This window comes from Numida meleagris, chromosome Z, assembly GCF_002078875.1.
Source record: "Numida meleagris isolate 19003 breed g44 Domestic line chromosome Z, NumMel1.0, whole genome shotgun sequence".
NCBI lineage: Eukaryota > Metazoa > Chordata > Aves > Galliformes > Numididae > Numida > Numida meleagris.
Genome location: NC_034438.1, coordinates 53,035,859 through 53,053,773, shown reverse-complemented (window position 1 = coordinate 53,053,773; position 17,915 = coordinate 53,035,859). Strand labels below are relative to the sequence as shown.

General features: G+C 44.1%; 2 protein-coding genes across 3 annotated transcripts in view; one reads left to right on the top strand and one right to left on the bottom strand.

Moving 5' to 3' along the window:
- IDUA (iduronidase, alpha-L-) overlaps positions 1–5,864 on the top strand; it is a 49,901-nt gene extending 44,037 nt beyond the window's left edge. For both annotated transcript variants that reach the window (XM_021380588.1, XM_021380589.1), the window contains 3 exons: positions 194–270; positions 816–916; positions 2,863–5,864. In XM_021380588.1, the coding sequence (XP_021236263.1) occupies positions 194–270; positions 816–916; positions 2,863–2,963 (279 nt within the window). In that variant the 3' untranslated portion in view covers positions 2,964–5,864. The remainder of the gene's footprint in view (positions 1–193; positions 271–815; positions 917–2,862) is intronic.
- On the bottom strand, positions 5,995–17,627 carry LOC110389719 (purpurin). The gene is made up of 4 exons (XM_021380590.1): positions 12,022–17,627; positions 10,927–11,063; positions 9,467–9,579; positions 5,995–9,214 (listed from the first exon to the last, which is right to left on the bottom strand). Exons 1-4 carry the CDS (start codon positions 12,136–12,138, stop codon positions 8,922–8,924), a joined length of 660 nt encoding a protein of 219 aa, XP_021236265.1. The 5' UTR covers positions 12,139–17,627; the 3' UTR covers positions 5,995–8,921.

Genomic DNA, 17,915 nt, shown 5'->3' with positions numbered 1-17,915 from the left:
CTGAAAGTCTTATGCAAGGTTTAGACATTGGAGATCTCTACACTGCAAAGCCACAGAGCCAGGAATTTTGTTTTTTTTTTCCCCCAGTCTCAATGGAAAGAATCAAACTGAGTAAGGTAGGATGAGCACAGAACATCTGATCTAGCTCACTGGTTCATGCAGCTTTCTTACATGGACATTTGTCTTTGGACAGGTGACTGGTGTTCGTTTCATCCCTCTCACAAAGGGGCAGGTTGTTGTGCTGTGGGACGACGGCTGTGTAAATTCAAAGTAAGTGACTTTTAAGATATAACCAACACGTGAATTGCTAAGTTACCACCAGTCCTACTAATTCACTAACTAATGATTACTTGCTCCTCAAGAGATTCTACAGTGCATTTCCCTGACAAAATGACGTGTAGGACTCCCATGCAGTATTTACAGGGAAAATTTTGACTAATTTGCTGCCTGCACAGGAAAACCTGCCTGCTGCTCACGAGCAACCAATGACATTTTTGAGAGACATTCCTTCAGCATAGGAGACAGGAATATCCATGATAAATGTTATTACATTAGCAGCAAGTGCCTAGGTGGAATCATCTATAATGGGTATTGGCTGGAACAGAAGACCTCCAATTTCTTACTCCAGCAAGCTGTACTAGACTAGCAGCTCTCTGTAGCTGAGCTATCAAAAATTGTCCAGGATACATCCAGTTTTCCTCAGGAAGCACTGACATAGCCAGTCTAGATGCTTCAGCTTTGTCTCTGTGATTGAGATTTGATAATTTACTGTATTGTAAGTTATGTCTGCTGACTTCTCTAGTTCTCTTCTCTAGATGTATAAAGACATTTGAAGTTGAGTTCTCACCAAATGGAAAAGTCTACAAGCGGATTAATGCCAAAGACACAATATTCACTCTGTATGTCTACAGTCCAGGTAAAGCCAAAATACACACATAGTGTTTTCTGTCATGTTAATTGCTCCACTCATAAATGTCTGAAAATTCAGTTAATAAGTATCAAAAATATGTAATTTGCTAGTGTGCACATTCCCATCACAAATAAGAGCATATCCTTTTCAGTAGGATGACATTATTTGTAAAAGCCTTATTGTCAAAACAGGCATTTACTGAAAAAAAAAAAACCAACAGCTATGAGGACATTACTAAGAACATTGCTATGAGTAAATTCTTTGTCACAGAAACCAAAGTTACCCAGATGAAGGCCTAGTGTGCTCTCTGGAAGTAAAAGCAGCTCCTTTGTCTCTGTTCTTAGCTGATGTAAAGGCATATGAAAATGAGAACAAAAAAACTTGCTCCACATGACCAGAGTTTGGCATTGTGTGATTGTGTTGGTAGTTGGCTCAAAGCAAGAAAAGTCTGAGGTCTAGGCTCAGTTCCACTGGCCTTGAATCAGCTTAAGTGTGTTAAGTTTGTACAGTCCTCTTGGCATAGGGTGATAGGAGAAAGCAGCTTTGATAACACTTGTTTTGCATCTCTGAGTTTTGAGGTGTTAAACTGCCCAAGGACTTCACTTCAGCACACAAGTAAGTATGAGTTCACGTCCACTTTTTGTGGAAGGGTTGATTGGCATGCATTCATCGTGTTCTGAGCTGCAACAGAGGAAGCTTGCACTTCTGGTCGTCTATCCTGTGCTTATACCCTTTTATGGTTTGACAAGCTATTGAGGTTCCCACTTTTTAAGAACTAAATAGGTCCTTATGTCAGGCAGTTTGTTCTAACTGTCTGAATACCTAACCAATGTGACATGCATCTCTTTGCTCTTTCCTAGAGCTTTCTTTTCAGATGTGACTAGCTGCCTAAGTTTTAGATGTTTCACATTAGGAAGAAATGAAGTTCATCTTTGTCAATAGATGTCTCGCCTCAAAGTGATACTAATAAACTGCAAGTCAGAGAAGTTTCCAGAAACAAAAGCTCATTTTAGCCTGAGAAGGACTTAGCAGCTTCAGTGGGCATACAGTAAAGTTCAGAGCCAAGATGGATTATTGCAGCAGAAAGGCTGCACAGGTAACAAAAAGCTGTAAATCATGGCTAAGGTGAATCTCTGAGATTAGAATTCATTATCATCTAGTGCTGCTTATCTGGGGAACCTACCATATTTACTTCTTTGTTTACAAAAAAAAAAAAAGACTTCTTGAAAAAAATTCCCAAATCTTTGCAGCTTTTATTGGTAGATAATTATTTCTTACTCATTATTTCCACGCCATTTTTTTTTCTCTTACAGAAAAGGAAACTTAAAGTACTGAAGCTCAGATTAAAATCAAGTAAATAGATTACAAAAAAACATTGATATTGTTTGTGAAGTTGAAGCCTTTACTAGTGAAGGCTGTCTTCTTTGATCTAGATTGAAGGTGATAGCCAGCAGAGCTGCAGAACAGCAACTCACATACCTTTGGAGAAAGCCGTCCCACTACTGGAGTTGAGCAGAGGGTTTTCAGTCAGCTTGCATACTCGTTGTTCTCCTTTGTTGATCCTGTCCGCATATAACCTGTCCCAAATGCGCAACAATAGGCAGAATTCAAGTCAGAAAAAAAGAAAATTTCTAGAGATATCCTAGCCTTCTTCTGGAAGGACTGCTGGGAAGGCAGACCTATAACTGTACTTAGAAATCCTAATACGAAGAGAGGTGCAAAGTACTTGGTGCTAGTGAAAATAAGGGCTAGCATTTGGCCCTGAGGATTTTATAAGCATTTTCTGTTAGGCAGGTACAGGCACACTTATGTAGTGTGCACAACAGAATTAACTGCTTCCCCAGTCCCTTCCACAAACCTACATTTTATTGGAGTATTGCCTGCTCCACATCCTCCAAGCACCACCGGTGTCAGCCTTTCGCATTGACCATTTCTAACCTTTTCATTTGCAGGAAGCTCAGTCTCCGGCTTTTACAGAGTGCATGCCATTGACTACTGGGGAAAGGCAGGCCTGTCCTCTGTTCCAGTGGAGTATGTTGAAGCTCTCAAGTGACTCTGAAGAGTGGTGCCTGGTTTGTTGACTGAGCGGTCTATGCTTCTTGCAGATGACAACTCCCCAGAAAAGTAAACTCCTCCCAAGCTAAGGAGGGAGTATAGAAAGGACCTGATGAAGCAAGTTAGGAATGCAAGTTAGAAGCAACTGCCCCTATTAACTCTTCAGAGCTCAAAGACAGTGTTGTCAAACAACCACTGCTGACAACAGTCATAGGACTGGCATTCAGTTTGGTAACTAGAAATTATTGTTCTCTATTTTTTACCAATCTAATACTCAGAACAGCCAAATATTTATGAAGGCCACAAACTGCAGCAGGAGCAATACCGTCACTTTATTATATGAGTGAGGATGGCAGTAAAGGCACAAGGAGGATCTGAGAGTGAACTGCCTGTTTCAGCTGCCTGGCTATCTTGACATAACAGAGTGATGGAAGAGCACACAGCAACCAGACTTTCACGTCCAGATCATGAAGTGGAGGATCCTTTCTTTCCCACCAGTTAATCATACATGCTCCTGAGGGTTGTTTCAGAGCACTTCCACTGTCATTACGTGTATGAGGTTCTTCTCCCACTCTGAGAGGGGGTTCCTGCCTGTGGACTACATTGCACCTGCTGTTCTCTGTCTTTGCCTAAGTCACCTTCTTGCCTTTGTGGAGGCCTTTGTGTTTGTACAGAACCATCAGTTACTGCCTTTCTAGGGTGAAGACTCCAGCCCGAAAAGTTTTTCTTCCTCTCTATTCTGCTCTTACCTAGTCTCACTTTATCCAGCCCTTCAGGTAACATCTCTCCCCAGCATGCTTCCCTTCTAGAGTTCCATGCTTAGATTGTAAAGGAGCCGAGGCTTGGCTTTGGATTCCCAGGGAAGTTAAAATGCTGGCTAGAGCGTTTTGTGTTACAGCATAAAACGCAATTGCATTTAACAGAGGGCTGCAACTGATGGCCAGCTAGGAAACTAATCAAGAACAGTTTGAGTTTCTGTATTTCACAAACCACGTGCTGAAGTGTGTTATTGCTCCAGATAATGAGCCACAGAACACCTCTGGCTGTCCTTGCAAATGCCAAACACTTTATGCAACACCAAAGTTCCTTGAAATTGCAGGGATGTTTTTTTACTCACCCCTCTTCACAACCAGCGCAGTTTGAACTGTGCCTTTAAAATGCTTGTAGAGGGAAGGATAGTGCCAGTGAAAACAGCTGGAGTGTTTTCCATAAGAGGAGCAACTTTGTCATGCAAACATCTCCCCTACTGCTCTCTTTGCTGATGTAGGACACCTCACCAGCCTAACAACAAAGCTTGCATTTTTGATAAAAGACAGACAAAAAAAACCAAGTTTGCACAGTAGGAGATAGCTAAACTATCTAAAATGGCCTCACCTTTACAGCACAGGAAAGAAACACATACAAAAAGTTGGTATATACCCAATGACACTTTCTAGTTACTCTTCACATGCTTATGCAAAAAGTTAGCTTTAAAAGATCCATTTGGTGTCAGAATTCAGGTGAAATATTTCTTACCTCACTGAAATTCAGCTGAGGAGTGATTGTTAGATCCAAATCTGCCAGTCCCTTACTTGTAAAGACTTGTACAGAACAGAAAAAAAAACCACATCAGAGCCTTCTTAGTTGACAACTTTATGAGTTTCTAAAAAGTGTCAGTGAGAAGTTCTACCTGGATGGAGATAGTGAAAATGCATTTTAACATTGTTACAACTACATCCAAGTGAAGAATCAGAAAATGAAGCTAAATAAATCCACTAGTTAAGATATGCAGTTTGCCAGTATGAAGTGGAACCACTGAGAAAACAACATTTAGAAATATTTAAGTACTGATCTCAAAGAGATTTCAGTGCATCTGAAATAGGGGAAGATACAGAAGCTTGAGAGGACAGTTAACCATGTTAGGATGTCATATTTATGTAGCCTTATTCTCTACAATTTTCCTTCATGGGCAATCAGTATGTAGCAGTAGTTTTCAAATCAAGGACCATGCAGTAGTTACAAAAATTATATTTGCAAAAGTAGACCTAAGAATACTGCAGATGGAGGTAAAATCTATTCTGTCAGGACCAACTTCAGCTACTTGAAGATCTGTCACTAGCAACCTCTTTTAGGACTTCTACGTTAAGCATCATCCAAAGTGTAGATGATGCTTTTTCAGCTATTTCACTGGCATTGGCAAATGTGCATGGAAAACAGCTGACCAAAAATGGTGCACTAACTGTTCAGAAACAAGTTTTACAGATTCGTCAAGATTTATTTATTTTTCTTCTTTGTTGCTTTAGTATAAACTTACTCCTTAAAGCAGTAAGCAAGCCTAAAAATCTGTAGCAGAGGAGAGAAAGCTTCTAGGCTAGAATATGTTTCCAACAATATATGAACTTGTTCTGGTCTTTTCTGTATTTTAATGACTACAAAATTTGCTGTTCAGTACTTGAAACTTGAGTTATCTGTGACTTATTTGCCACTGACTGTCTCATAGGGCTTCCAACATTGCTCGCTTAATCCTTCATCTCTACCATCTCCTCCTTTACAGGAGTAGCAGTCAGTTCCCCCCCACACTTAAAGCTTTTATAAGTGCTGGATGAGCATGGTGGTAAGTGGAGAGTAGCAAGTGCTTGGTGGTTTTTGTAGCAACTGAGCCAACACAGCATTGCAGAGTATTCAGATAAGTCTTTTTCTGGCTGAGCGATACCAGTAAGAAGATCTAACTGCAACCTCAAGATGAGATTGCATGCTTTTCAACAAGCAAAAGCTTCTGAGATTGTTTCGCAATTGTTCGTTAAAATTAATACAAATGAAAAAGCTCTCAAGGGGATATTTTATATTGTTTAATTGTGTATATGCTGGATTTGTTACCATCTTTTGTGCTACGCAATAAAATCAGTTTTTTAATCTCTGATATGAATCCTGTAAAAACAGGATCCAATTACTGTGGTCTGGAAGCTGCTCAGAACTCTTCTGTCAGCAATTAATTGTGAAATATTGCTGCTGTTCTCAAGGTATAGAAGCCTGAATGGTGCGAGTTCCAACCTTATAAAGAACTGAAGCATGAAAGAAGTGTGACCAAAAAAAATGTCAAGACTGAAGCAGGACTTTAGACACATAGATTGCCTCAGCTTCAGGTTAGGACACTTTTTAGACCCAAAGGAGAACTGGTTTAACATGTTACGATATCCTACCATCAGATCTCAGGACTTGCAGTGTCCTTGCTGGGAGGAGGGGCACTGCTGTGTGAAGGACAAGATTCTTGCAGTGTTCCTCCTGCTGTTGCAGTCTCAGCCTTTCTGCCAGCGCCAAAGGACCTTCTGAGGACAAAACAACAGTCCTTTTCATTTGTAAACAGCTTTTTCTTTTCTCTTGTTAGTGGAAAGTTTGTGCAGAACAGGAATGACTTGGGACCTATACACACATGTACAACAAGGAATAATAGCCTGGTTCCCATCAGCCAGCTGAAACAGCAGGCAGAAGTGTGTCTGCCTCTAGACATACACTGGACATCAGATGATGAACCCAGTGAGAGAACTTTGACTCAGAGCAGAATATAGTTGTTACTGCCTAACCCACTTTACTTACAGTCTGAGAAGTCAGCAGAGAGAAATGGACATGAGCAAATTAGCTCACTTCCATCTGTTTATTAACTGCTCATCATACAGTGAGGGCCTGCATGTGATCCTGATGGGGATGTGTTCTGTCAGGACAAGGCAGGCTCCTGGGACACGTGTAACTCTGTGGTGTAATCTCCCAAAGTCACCACTATCCTCCTGCATTCCTTTTATGACAGAGAAGGCATTTTACTGCCTAACTCTTACAGACAGACTATGCCTAGCACAGTGAGGATGTGCTTGGTCCTGCATCTGGATTGTGTTTGCTAGAATGCCCACCCACCTTGGTACGTTATAGCTGCAGACAATTTAAAATCCCACCTCTCTGTGACTGGTAGTCTGGTCTGAATGTCTTGGCCAAAGGTCAGGTTCCTTCATCTAGGGACTTGTCTAATCATCTGTGATACAAGTCCTAAGTTCGCAGAACTCCACCCCAATACTTCCTCATGAAATTGGTGGACAAGCGGTGAACATTAAATCAATTTACTAACCTTGCACTTAGTCCAGCACAAAAGACTGGACTCTTTCAACACTCAATAGTCACTTATCTGTGTGGTTTTCCTTTTTTACTGCATGCTGCTCTTCTGCTTCTGACCTTAACTTTAGATGATTCACCATCCTGCTTCCCTTGAAGGTAGCTATCCTAGACCAGAAAAGCTAGGAATACCTTTGTACCATAGTTTCTCTGCTAACTGAGAGGCTTTAGAGTGCTTCTGAGGAAAAGAAAGCCTGGGAGACATCTCTGCATCCTGAGGATCATGTGTCTGGCCCTGGGGAAATGTCTTTAGTTAGTGTTTTACATGCTCCTCCCACAGATACAGTGGATAGTGTTTATAGATACTATAAGTAAGATCTTGCATGTTGCAGAAGGTGTTCTATGATGTGGTGCGCTGAAGCATTTCTCTCTATTTCACCCCAGTACCACAGATCTAATGAAGGGCTCAGGAGTGGGGGCTGCCCAGCTTGGTCTTATCTGTGTGTTGATGTTGCTGGCAAACTGCAGGGTTCAGTGTGGTGTGGGGCGTGTTCTGTTCTGGTAGTTGTATTCATAGGAATGTTGAAAGTGAGTTTGATTGCACTATGGAATGTGGAAATTGTCAGAAACACTGTCTCAGGTTACCCTTTATCTATAAGGAGTTGTCTAGATATTATTATTTGGTTCTTTCTATCAATGAAAATCTTGTCCGCAAAATGTGCCTGTTCTGTACCTTTCAATTCTATAGCTGTCAGGTACCGGAGACTGGATAGGAAGGCAGTGAGGACTAAGTTATTGCCTGTGTCATTAGAAACACAAGTACCTGCTCACTTAAAGCAATGGCTCAGTGCTCCTGAAAAGAAACACTTGCTTTACTGCATTCTAAAGTCAGGGTCTAATCAGAAATACTGATTTTTCTATTCAGTTGTTCCAGAAATAATTTTAAGACATTACCAGGCAGCAAGGATCACATTATCAGTCTGACCTCAGAGGTTATGTTCAAGAAGATTGAATATGAAGAGAAATGTTGGTAAAGGAGCTGTGCTGCGGCCCAGTGGGCACCCCACTGGGCTGCTTTCCTCAGCCTCATCTTGGAGCTCCTCCCAGGCACCCTGTGCCCATGGGCCACAAGCCCACTGCAGCTGAGTGCAGGCCAAGGCCCCAGGAGCCTTGCTGCCAGTAATCCTCCTTCTAACCAGCCCCAGTCCTGCTTCTGCCCGTACCCTGCCATGCACTTTGCTGCCCATGCGCTGATCGGCTTCCCCTTGTCACCCACTATGTGTTTGCTTGCTGGCCAGCACTGGCAGGGGAATCTGGCCAGGCTCCCACCTGCCCTGCTGGCCCCAGGCAGAGCTGTGGCAGACCACCCTGGTCTCCTGCCTTCCCAGGGAGCTGCCCTGCTTCTGCTGCTCCCCAGTGGCATGCAACAGAAAGCGGTTATAGATGGGTTTTTAAAAAACTTTTATTGACAAATGCCACATTAGGTATTACCTTGAAAATTGAGATACCACTACTGTACTGCACACAGTTTACAAAATCCCCAACGTTTTCATGTGTTTTTCAGAAAAAACACACTACTATGATTTATTAGCTGAGTGGCAGCTTCAGTACCAAGAGGTCTGGCTTCTGTGCTTAGGGATAGAATCAGAAGTGTACTTCTAGCAGGCTCCTGCAAAGAAAGAAGAGTAAACGTCAGTCCAGTTAAGTAAATCTGCAATGTGCTCTACCATCCTTCTAGTCTTTAGTGAAACTGGAGTTGCCACCTTCCTAGAATACTACTGCTTCACAGTACAAGATTAGGACAAGTTGTGCCATTCTGTACCTGTTGTCCAAACCTTTGCTAGTCCCGGCTGACTGAGTTTTTAGTCCTGTGAACACCTCAGCATGATCCCATGAACACGAAAGGGCAAGGGGCAGGGATGCCCCACCATCCCAATAACCAGGTGTGATGCCAGGTACCTGACTGCAGCACAGGCTGGAACTGGCCAGACATGCAGATCTCCTCCTGCTTCTGGCGCACAATGCGCTGGATGGCGGGGGGCAGACCACGGGGGTTGCGAGAGAAGATCAGGGAGTAGCCATCATCGCAGGAGCCATCCTCCTTCAGGCTGCGGCAGGCGTAAGTAATAGCATAGTTATCATAGTCGGTGTCAATCACCCAGTAGTTGTCCCCTGAAACACAGAGCACGTGTTTGTCACTATAGACATGGTAGACTGATGGGAGACTGGGCTGTGCCTCACTGCAACACAGAGCTGGGCAGCCTCCTGCAGGGCTGACAGTTCCCCACCCCCAGAAGATCTCCACCTGTGAGGTGAAGAACTGGGGCAGACACAGTGCAGCCTGAGTTGTGGCTCACAAATGCACAAACCCAGGCAGTGGTGAGCTCTAGGCAGCACAGGGAGGAGGCAGGAAGAGGCACTCACCACCACTGGACAGATAGCTTGCCAGGCCCTGGTACGTCATGTACATCTTCGCAGGAGTGGTTGGGTCTGGCACTGTGTACTGAGCAGCCATGTCAGCACAGATTACCCAGAACCTGCAACAAGACCCATAGGACTGATGTTAAGGCCATGGCCACACCCCACTCAGGACTGAGCGAGCACCAGGCCACGTTCAGCTCAACAACCTTGGACACAGCCTTTCCTAGAGCAAAGCCAGTCTGCCATTAAACACAGTGAGTTTGTGGTCCCATCGATGCCATTGCCTGGCTGCTCTGCTATAGCCCCACTACCTACAGAGCTGCCACACTGAAGCTAGGCCAGGCTCCAACCCCCCCTGCTGGGGGCTGGCTCTCCTCTCCTTCCACTTTCCTGCTGGCACAGGGATGCCTGTTACATGCGTGGAAACAAGCACAGCCTCTGCTGACCAAGCCAGTCAGAATCCTTCACACAGACGATGAGGGCCTTGTAACTACCTGGACAGACAGTCGTCTTTGTCCGTTTCCTCTAATGGCCTTTATTCACACCTGCTTGCTTTGTTCCTCTGCACAGCATGGCAAGTGATACTGGATTTGTGAAGCAGTGGAAGGCTCTTCACTTGTTTTCTAAGAGATGTATTTCCTTCTTATGCTGCCTTTACAGAAAGAAATTCCTGGCAGCCTTTATATCCCACCTGGTCTCTGAAGAGTCCTTTGAGGAATACCCACCCAACTGCATGCCATGCCTGCAAAGCTTCCTTCACCCTGCTTCAAATAGCCTAGCGTACTACGCTGCTAGAACTAAAGTCTGCAGCTACCTACTCTGCTCTATTATTCATGCAGTTAGGCAGTAGTTAGTAGCTGAAGCAGAATGGAACTAGTGCTGGCCTGCTGGAAGCCCCAGACTGTCTTTTTCCATATGCAGAAAGCTATTTAATCCCTACACATACTGTGAGCCCTTACAGTAACCATGACTGACAAGCAGAATTCTTAAGCTTCTTTCCATCTGTCTGTTCAGGCACCACAATGGTAGCCAAGAGTTAACTGAGCATTTTCCTCAAAAGTCTGTTTAATGCCATGTTGAATGATCAGCAAAAACAATGCTCACTTATGCTCATTTCCTTCCCATGAACCTCTATGTAATCAACACTGTTATGCGCTTGTCTGCCTACAGGCTTGCTAGCTTTTTTCTCTTGGCTGCAGTTTACCTAACTGGTCCATATGCAAGATCGGGCTTTATAATTGAACGGGAGGTTATGCAGTCAGTTTTTGATGCACCCAGACCAGAGCCAGGGTGAGAACTAACCCAGACCTAGAAGTCTAACCATTAATGTACTGGCTTGATTGACCTCTCTTTTTTGACAAAGACAGCCTGGTTGCATTGTGCACTCAGGACAGATCACCATCCATGTCCCCACTTTCAGTACCTCACGGCAGCTGCTGAAGCTGGAAGTTAAGAAAGCTCACCCAAAAAGCTTCACCCGGCCCTTAGATGAAGCTGTCATTGTGCCATCTTCCTCAACGGTATATTCAGCAGAGATGTTATCCTGAAGGAAAAGGCCTTCTGGATCCTTCTTGGCCAAGGCATACCATTTCCCTGCATACTAAAGTGAAAAATTATTATCATCTAGATTAATCACCACTGCAAGATTAGCACAAAAGCACTTCTATAAACATAGTGCCCTTCTAACTACCGATTGCCTTGCCTGTGGAGAATGTCTGAGTCTCGTGGGTACGTCCCACACGGGTCCTGCTCTACTGTGTGGTAACCCTTGTCTCATGCCCTGAGAAATGAGTCTCACAGTCTGCATTTCCCCTACCATTTGAGACATGCTTCTCTGAAAGCTCAACTCTGAAAGCTTCTCCTGGCCTGGAATGCCTGATGTGAATCTGGACAGTTCTATGTTGCTGTTCAGCACCCTGCTTTTCCATGGAAGATGACAACAACAATAACAAAATGCAGCCACGAAGATGCCAGCAACCTGTCTGGACTCACCCTGGTGGCTGCCAGGGCCAAAACTGATCTCTAACGTTGCAAAGAGGAGGTGATATGGACAGGACATGATGTGTTGGGGCAGACCAGCAGCAGGGCAGGGTGTGGGAGAAATGAGATTAAGAAGAGAATTCCTAGAAAAAAAAATGGGAGTTCCTGGAAATGCAAGAGCAATATCTGGTAAAATGAAAAAAAGATGTAAACAAGACAGTGAAAGGCAGGAAGGCCCTCAGAAGTTAACACTGTCCATGGAAACACTAGGGAAAGCAGAATTTAGCTGTGTTAAATTTGATTGAGGTCTGAGCTGAATTTCAGCTAACAGAAGGCTGGGTGTAACAGTGTGACATCCCTGACTTGTGGGGCCAACTTTTCCACAACTCTCAGCAGGTTAAGCAGTAACAAGGCAAGCAAACTGCAGAAGCAGCATTTGAGAGACAGCATGTAAAAGAAGTTAACTTCTTGGTTTGGAGCCCCTTTAGATTAGCGCAACCTCTAAGATGGAAAACCAGCTCATATAGCGAAGCTTCTTCGTATATAATCTATTTACCAGATGAAGTAACCATAATTACCCTTTTTGGATCAAAATTGTCTTTCACGGAGAAAGAGTCCACTGCACAGGTCTGAGCTAGGCTATATTCAACCGTGGAGAAGACTGATGCCAGGAAAACATATTGTGCGTATTTCATTCTGCAAGACAAAAGCAAGTGGGCAGAGTTTTATTTCATGCAGTAAATGTGGATAGCTAATGCTATGCCTACAGATATATCCTCCTAATTTCAAAGCTAGTTTTCTTCAGCGTTTGGTAGTGTACTCTTTTTTGCACTGAGAAACTTGGGTCATCACGGTGCCTGACTCCAGCCAAATCTGAGCTCCATTGGCAATTGCTTTGCAAGAGAATTTTGCTTGACAGTAGTAGCACTGCAGAGCATAATATTTGTACATTATGAATCAAGGTTATTAAAAATTGAAAGAAATTTGAAATTTTTTTAATTTTTCTTGTGACAACAAGAAAACTGTTCTGATGAATTCTGGTATAGCACTGTAGGATGGAAGGATGTTATTTCATAGTGATTGTCCACGTCACTTTGAAATCAGCAAAGCTGTGTTCATTATGACCAACTCTTCTAAGTGAATCAGGTTCCTCCTAGAAAAATACATCTTAGGACTGTTTACCCTTACACCATTTCCCCTACAAACATAACAAATAATACTCTATTTCTGGAAGCTTGATCTGCTGTTGCAGCATGGCTACCAGATGGCTATGGCTGTATTAATTCCCCAGGGTATTCCATTCTCATCCATACCTCTGAGTATTTGTTCCTCACACTTTGAGAAGAGAGAGCAACTGCACATACGTTCTTGCAGAGTACTTGACCCTGAATACCTGTTCTAATGCCCAGAAAAAACACAGCTACCTGTATCTTGCCTTCAACATCCAAACACAGCTATCAACCTAGGACTTCCAAACACCCAAGCAGCTACTCTGTTCCCAACTGCTGATGTGCAAGCTATTCTTTCCTACTGCAAGATCTGCTGATCTGTCCCGCCTCTGCTGAAGAGACACCTACCTGCTGGGTAGAGGTGCTGGAGATCCCTGAGACTACTCTGCTTCAGTCTTTGGGCTGCAGTCAGCAGGAGAGTTTTGTGTCAATTGCCCTCCAGCTGCCTTTAAATAATGAATCTGCGAAGTCACTAATTGGTTATTTTTGCTCGTGTGCCTGAATAAAACGCTTAATCTGGATAATCCATTATGTAAAAACCAACTGTAATCCTCACACCAGTGTGTCTGACTGCTATTCTAATACAAACACAGCTTTTACATAATGGAAAAAGCTGTCCAGAAAGCTAATAACTTTGCTGATGTGATTGTACCACACCTTTGTCTCACTGAAGTCTTCCTGCTTCTTACACGTGTTAGAAGAATAAGCACAAAGCATTAATCACAAACTCATGGACCATACATATTCATCCGCACAGGCACATACGTGTTCATATTTGATTACTTGCTTGGAGCGGTTATATTATTAGCACTTCCAATATCTGCATCATCAAATGAAGATGATCCATGCAGGAGTAGACAGATATTGTGCATTGTCTGCTAAAATGAAACCTTCTACTAAAAAAAAAAGTGTAAAAAATTAAGATTTTGCCTTTATGTATCTAACAGTCCTCAGTTCTGTGCAGTGAAACATCTTTATACATATCCTTACCAGCATTTCTTGTCAACATTTCCAGTTTTATAAGTGCTATAGCCCTTTCCTTCCCAAAATGTTCTTCCTAGAAGCCTCCATGGGGACACACTAGGAAACAACAACAAAAGAGGCAGAAATGGCTAGGAAAAGTTGTTCATAGGAAAAAGTGCCTACCATTCTTTCAGTTTCCCAAAGTGATCAAAGAATTTCCCCTACGGCACAGGCTGGCTGTGTACTCTTTATACCCAAGGTCACCTGGATAGAGATAGAAGATTTCAGCCACTCCTTTAGGAGTTGGCGCACTGGCTATTACTTCTTCCACTAGGTTGGTGGGTGCTGGGAAGTCTCAGACACCCTCACTAGGGATAGCTGCAGTTTCTGTGGAGTAAGGCCAGGGAGTCTTGAACCTCCTGGTACTGCTCAACAGTCTGGACATGAGCAGAAAGGGTAAAGCTTTTTGGAAGTGTTGGTCTTGTTGCAGCAATCGCTTGCCCAAGAATTCCTCAACGGAAGCACACAACCCAGCCCTCCAGCCATCTCGCCTGGTGTGTACTATCTTACTTTCCAAACAGCTTCTTCAGGGGTGCCTGAAGGAAGGGGGAAAGGAAAGACAATGCTATCTTTCTGCCAGGGGAAACTTTGGTTTGACCTTTGTGCAGCTTCCATTTATATTTTAGAAGGAGACAAGGATACTTGGCATCTGCATCTCTGATGAAGTGACTGACTGTACCTTGCTATTCCAAGTGAGCAGCATGAAATTGGCTTTCAGTGTTTGCTTTGCATGCAGAACCTTCACAGGCACAGCCTACCTAAAATAGCAGAGGCTTGCTGAGCACGGGCATTGAAACAAAAGACTGTGAATTAAACAAAAATTGGTTTTGAAGTCAATCATATCCAGTGCTGTGGTCAGGGTAAGAAGGCAAGGAGGACATGGCTAAAAAGACAGTATAGCCCTTGTGTGGTAAGGACCTCATGCAGAAACACTCTCAGCGGAACATTTCTTTCATGTCTCCAAACATCACCACCAAATCTCTGGTAGATCCCTGCCTCAGACAGGCACAGACAGGTAATGTTGGCAGCAGCCAATAAAATATCTGTAGGCACTACTGAAGCATCTGCTGGAGACTGCCCTACAACACTTACACGCATTGCCCTTCCCACAAAATGGTGACAAAGGTGCTGTCTTCCGCCAATGAGGTGGGAAGACTGCATGGCAAACTGTGCAGTAGAACACGGAGGTGCTAAAATTAATGTGTCTTAGCAGTTTCCTGGGCAAGTTCACTGGGGACTGCTGCATACCTAAAATTGGCTCCTGGTTCAGGAGCCATCTGGGTTGCATATCACGTGGAGGTTGGGGCAGAGCTCAGAGGTGTTTCACTGTCCTCATGCTTTGGGCACCATGGGGAGAGCAGATAGGACAGGGTTTTGCTCCTCAGCACCTACGGGAAGGGGACAGCCAGTGGAGCACTTGGAGATGGTCACTGTTAGCAGTAATGGCCCCTTCTTCTCTCTTTGCCTGTCTGTGGCTGAGTTTATCAGGGACAGAGAAATACGAAGACGTGGGGAGGTGATGCATGCCCAGCTGCTCCAACAAGGCACCGGGTGCTTCATGTCCTGGCTGGAACCTTGGCGTTTTTCTAGAAAAGAAAGATGACAAATAGCCATTTGCCAAACTAATCCTTCAGCTGCACCTGTCTGCTTACCATATGTACTGTGCCCCAACGATCAGCAGGGTCCCTGAAGCACTGGCAGCCCCCAGCACTGCATGTAAAGGTAACCAGCTCTGTTAGTTCAGACACAGCAGCTTACCTGCAGTCTTGTGCACACATTGTGCCACCCTGGGACACACTCCTCATCTTCACCTTTTGTTCCCCAGAAGAAGCTGTTGTGTTTAGGAGTGGGAAGAAGATCAACAGAAGGCTTTAAATGCTTGGCAACCTACAGACTGTCAGGAAGACTAAGTTCACCAGCTGCTTTATGAGGGTTAGGTGCCCACCAGCTCTTCAAGCAACCTTCCCTGAAACAGAATCTGAGCTCAGAAACATTCTTTTCCACTCCAAAGTGGTGACTTAAGAGAGAATGGACTGCAGCTTTTCTGTAAATTAGAATGGCTTTGAAACACTTATCACTTCATCTGTTTCCAACAAAAGAGATTAGTTTATGTCCCTGTGAGACATAGGTGACACTTGAAGCCATGCTTAGGTGACCACTTAATCCCTTGGAGATTATAGACATGCTAATAATAGCTAATCACAGCCCAAGATTTTGGTTGGTGACTGCAACATCTGTTACTCCATTATTTGCTGTTTGGAGCAAGAAGAAAACAATATCAAACTAACCTTCATTTTAACAGTATTATTGTATTTTATTCTGGGCATAGGAAAATAAAGGGGGGGAGAAGCATCAAAGTATGCTCCTGGATCTGTTAAATCTGATGCAACATGAAATGGATCTTATAAAAACAAAGGTACACTGGAGGGTCTGGTTATCAAAGAAGACATCCAAGAGCCTCTTTCAGGTCTGCTCATCAAAACTGGTATTGTTTATACAAGAGTTGCTCACACTAAATAAAATGTTCAGTCTGTTGGACTCAGCATGAGAGTCTGAATGGCCTACAGTAAAGCAGGATTGCAGATGAGATAATTAATGGCATATTCTGCCTATCCTATGAAATACAGAAGCAGCAGTTTTGGTTTTCCTATCCCTAACAGCCCCCTCCTTATGCCTTATTATTGGAATAAGCGTTAGGTAAACTGCTCTGGGAATTACTGCAACTGCACTGCCGGCTCAGATTTAGCAACATGTGCTAGCTCAGCAGCTGATAGCACAGTCTGAGATCTCTAAATAGCCTCCAGCATCAGGCCTTCAGTTCACTGCTGCCCAGGAGGCAATTAAGTTGTGGGCTTGTTTACCAACGTGATGGAGAACAATTGCGTGTGGATGGATTTTGAGTTGCCCTTGTCACAGGAAGTGGTGGTTATTGTGCTATAAGTCAGGAGGATTTCCAGCTGTAGCTTCAGCGCCAGTTCACACTGTCAGGGATGCAGGGCTTCCTTCTGGCGTTGTCACCCCTGTGCCCGCAATCCTGGAGGATCCATGTCCCCACCCCAGGTCTGCCAAAGCCTGAGAGGACGATAATGGCCTGCCCAGTTTCCTTGCCAAAGCAGGAGGCAGAGAACGGAGGCTTCCTGGTGGTGGCAGGCCACATGAAAGCCACTGGCTGAGGACTTCTTGGTTTCTGTGACTTTCACTCCAAAATGCTGATCATTCCCAACAAAGACAGTGGTGCAATGCTGATGACAGAATAATCACTTGAAGTTTGTTCCTCTGTGATTCAGGGGTAAGGTTCTTGGGTGTGTTGTGTCATTAGATAAAAAAGCAGCATAAATCACTGCCTTATGACTGTAAAGGCGCAATTTAAATACCTCATTGCTTTAAATGACATAAACTGAAAGGCACTTTTCCCTTCTGGAGTATGATAATGACATTCTTGCTAAGCATAGTGACTGGCACTTTACAGACCAGGGGTCGTCTGCTCCACTGCTCATGAGACAGTCCAGGTGGAGATGGACTTACACATGTTCCCAGCTTGCAAAAGAAAACAAGAGGATGCAGAGGAGACAAGGAGCCAACCACAAGGGGTGGTTGGCCTGGGGGTTGTCCTCCTCCATCCTGCCCACCCCTGGGCAGCAGGGGAGGAAGGCATTAGGCTCCACCACCACTGCTTGCACGCCATCCACTTCAGTGACAGGTGCAACTTGAATTTCAAAAAAATTGCAGGGACATTAGCTTTTTTCTTGCAGTTATTGCAAAGTCTCCAAGACCTTAGATGGGCTGTTTCTGTAAGATCTGCTGCCCATCAGGCAGGTAAGTCCTGAATGTCTGTGTCCTTCCTTTCCAAGGCTGAAATGAAGTTGGTATTGTATTTTATAGAGTCATAGAGCCATAGAATTTTTTTTAGTTGGAAAGGCCCCTTAAAGGCCATCTGGTCCAACTCCCCTGCACTGAACAGGGACATCTACAGCTGGATCAGGTGCTCAGAGCCCCATCCGGCCTGACCTTGAGTGTCTCCAGGGACGGGGCATCCACCAACTCTTTGGGCAACCTGTGCCAGTGCTTCACCACCTTTTATCATAACACTTTCTTCCCCTCTAATTGCACTGCCTTGCTGCAACCAGCCTGATTGGATTTTTCTCACTTCATTTGCACTAAGAGTAGCGTCTCAGTGGTGGTTTCAGCAGGGCCACTGTCGAGGGTCTGGCCACAAAACT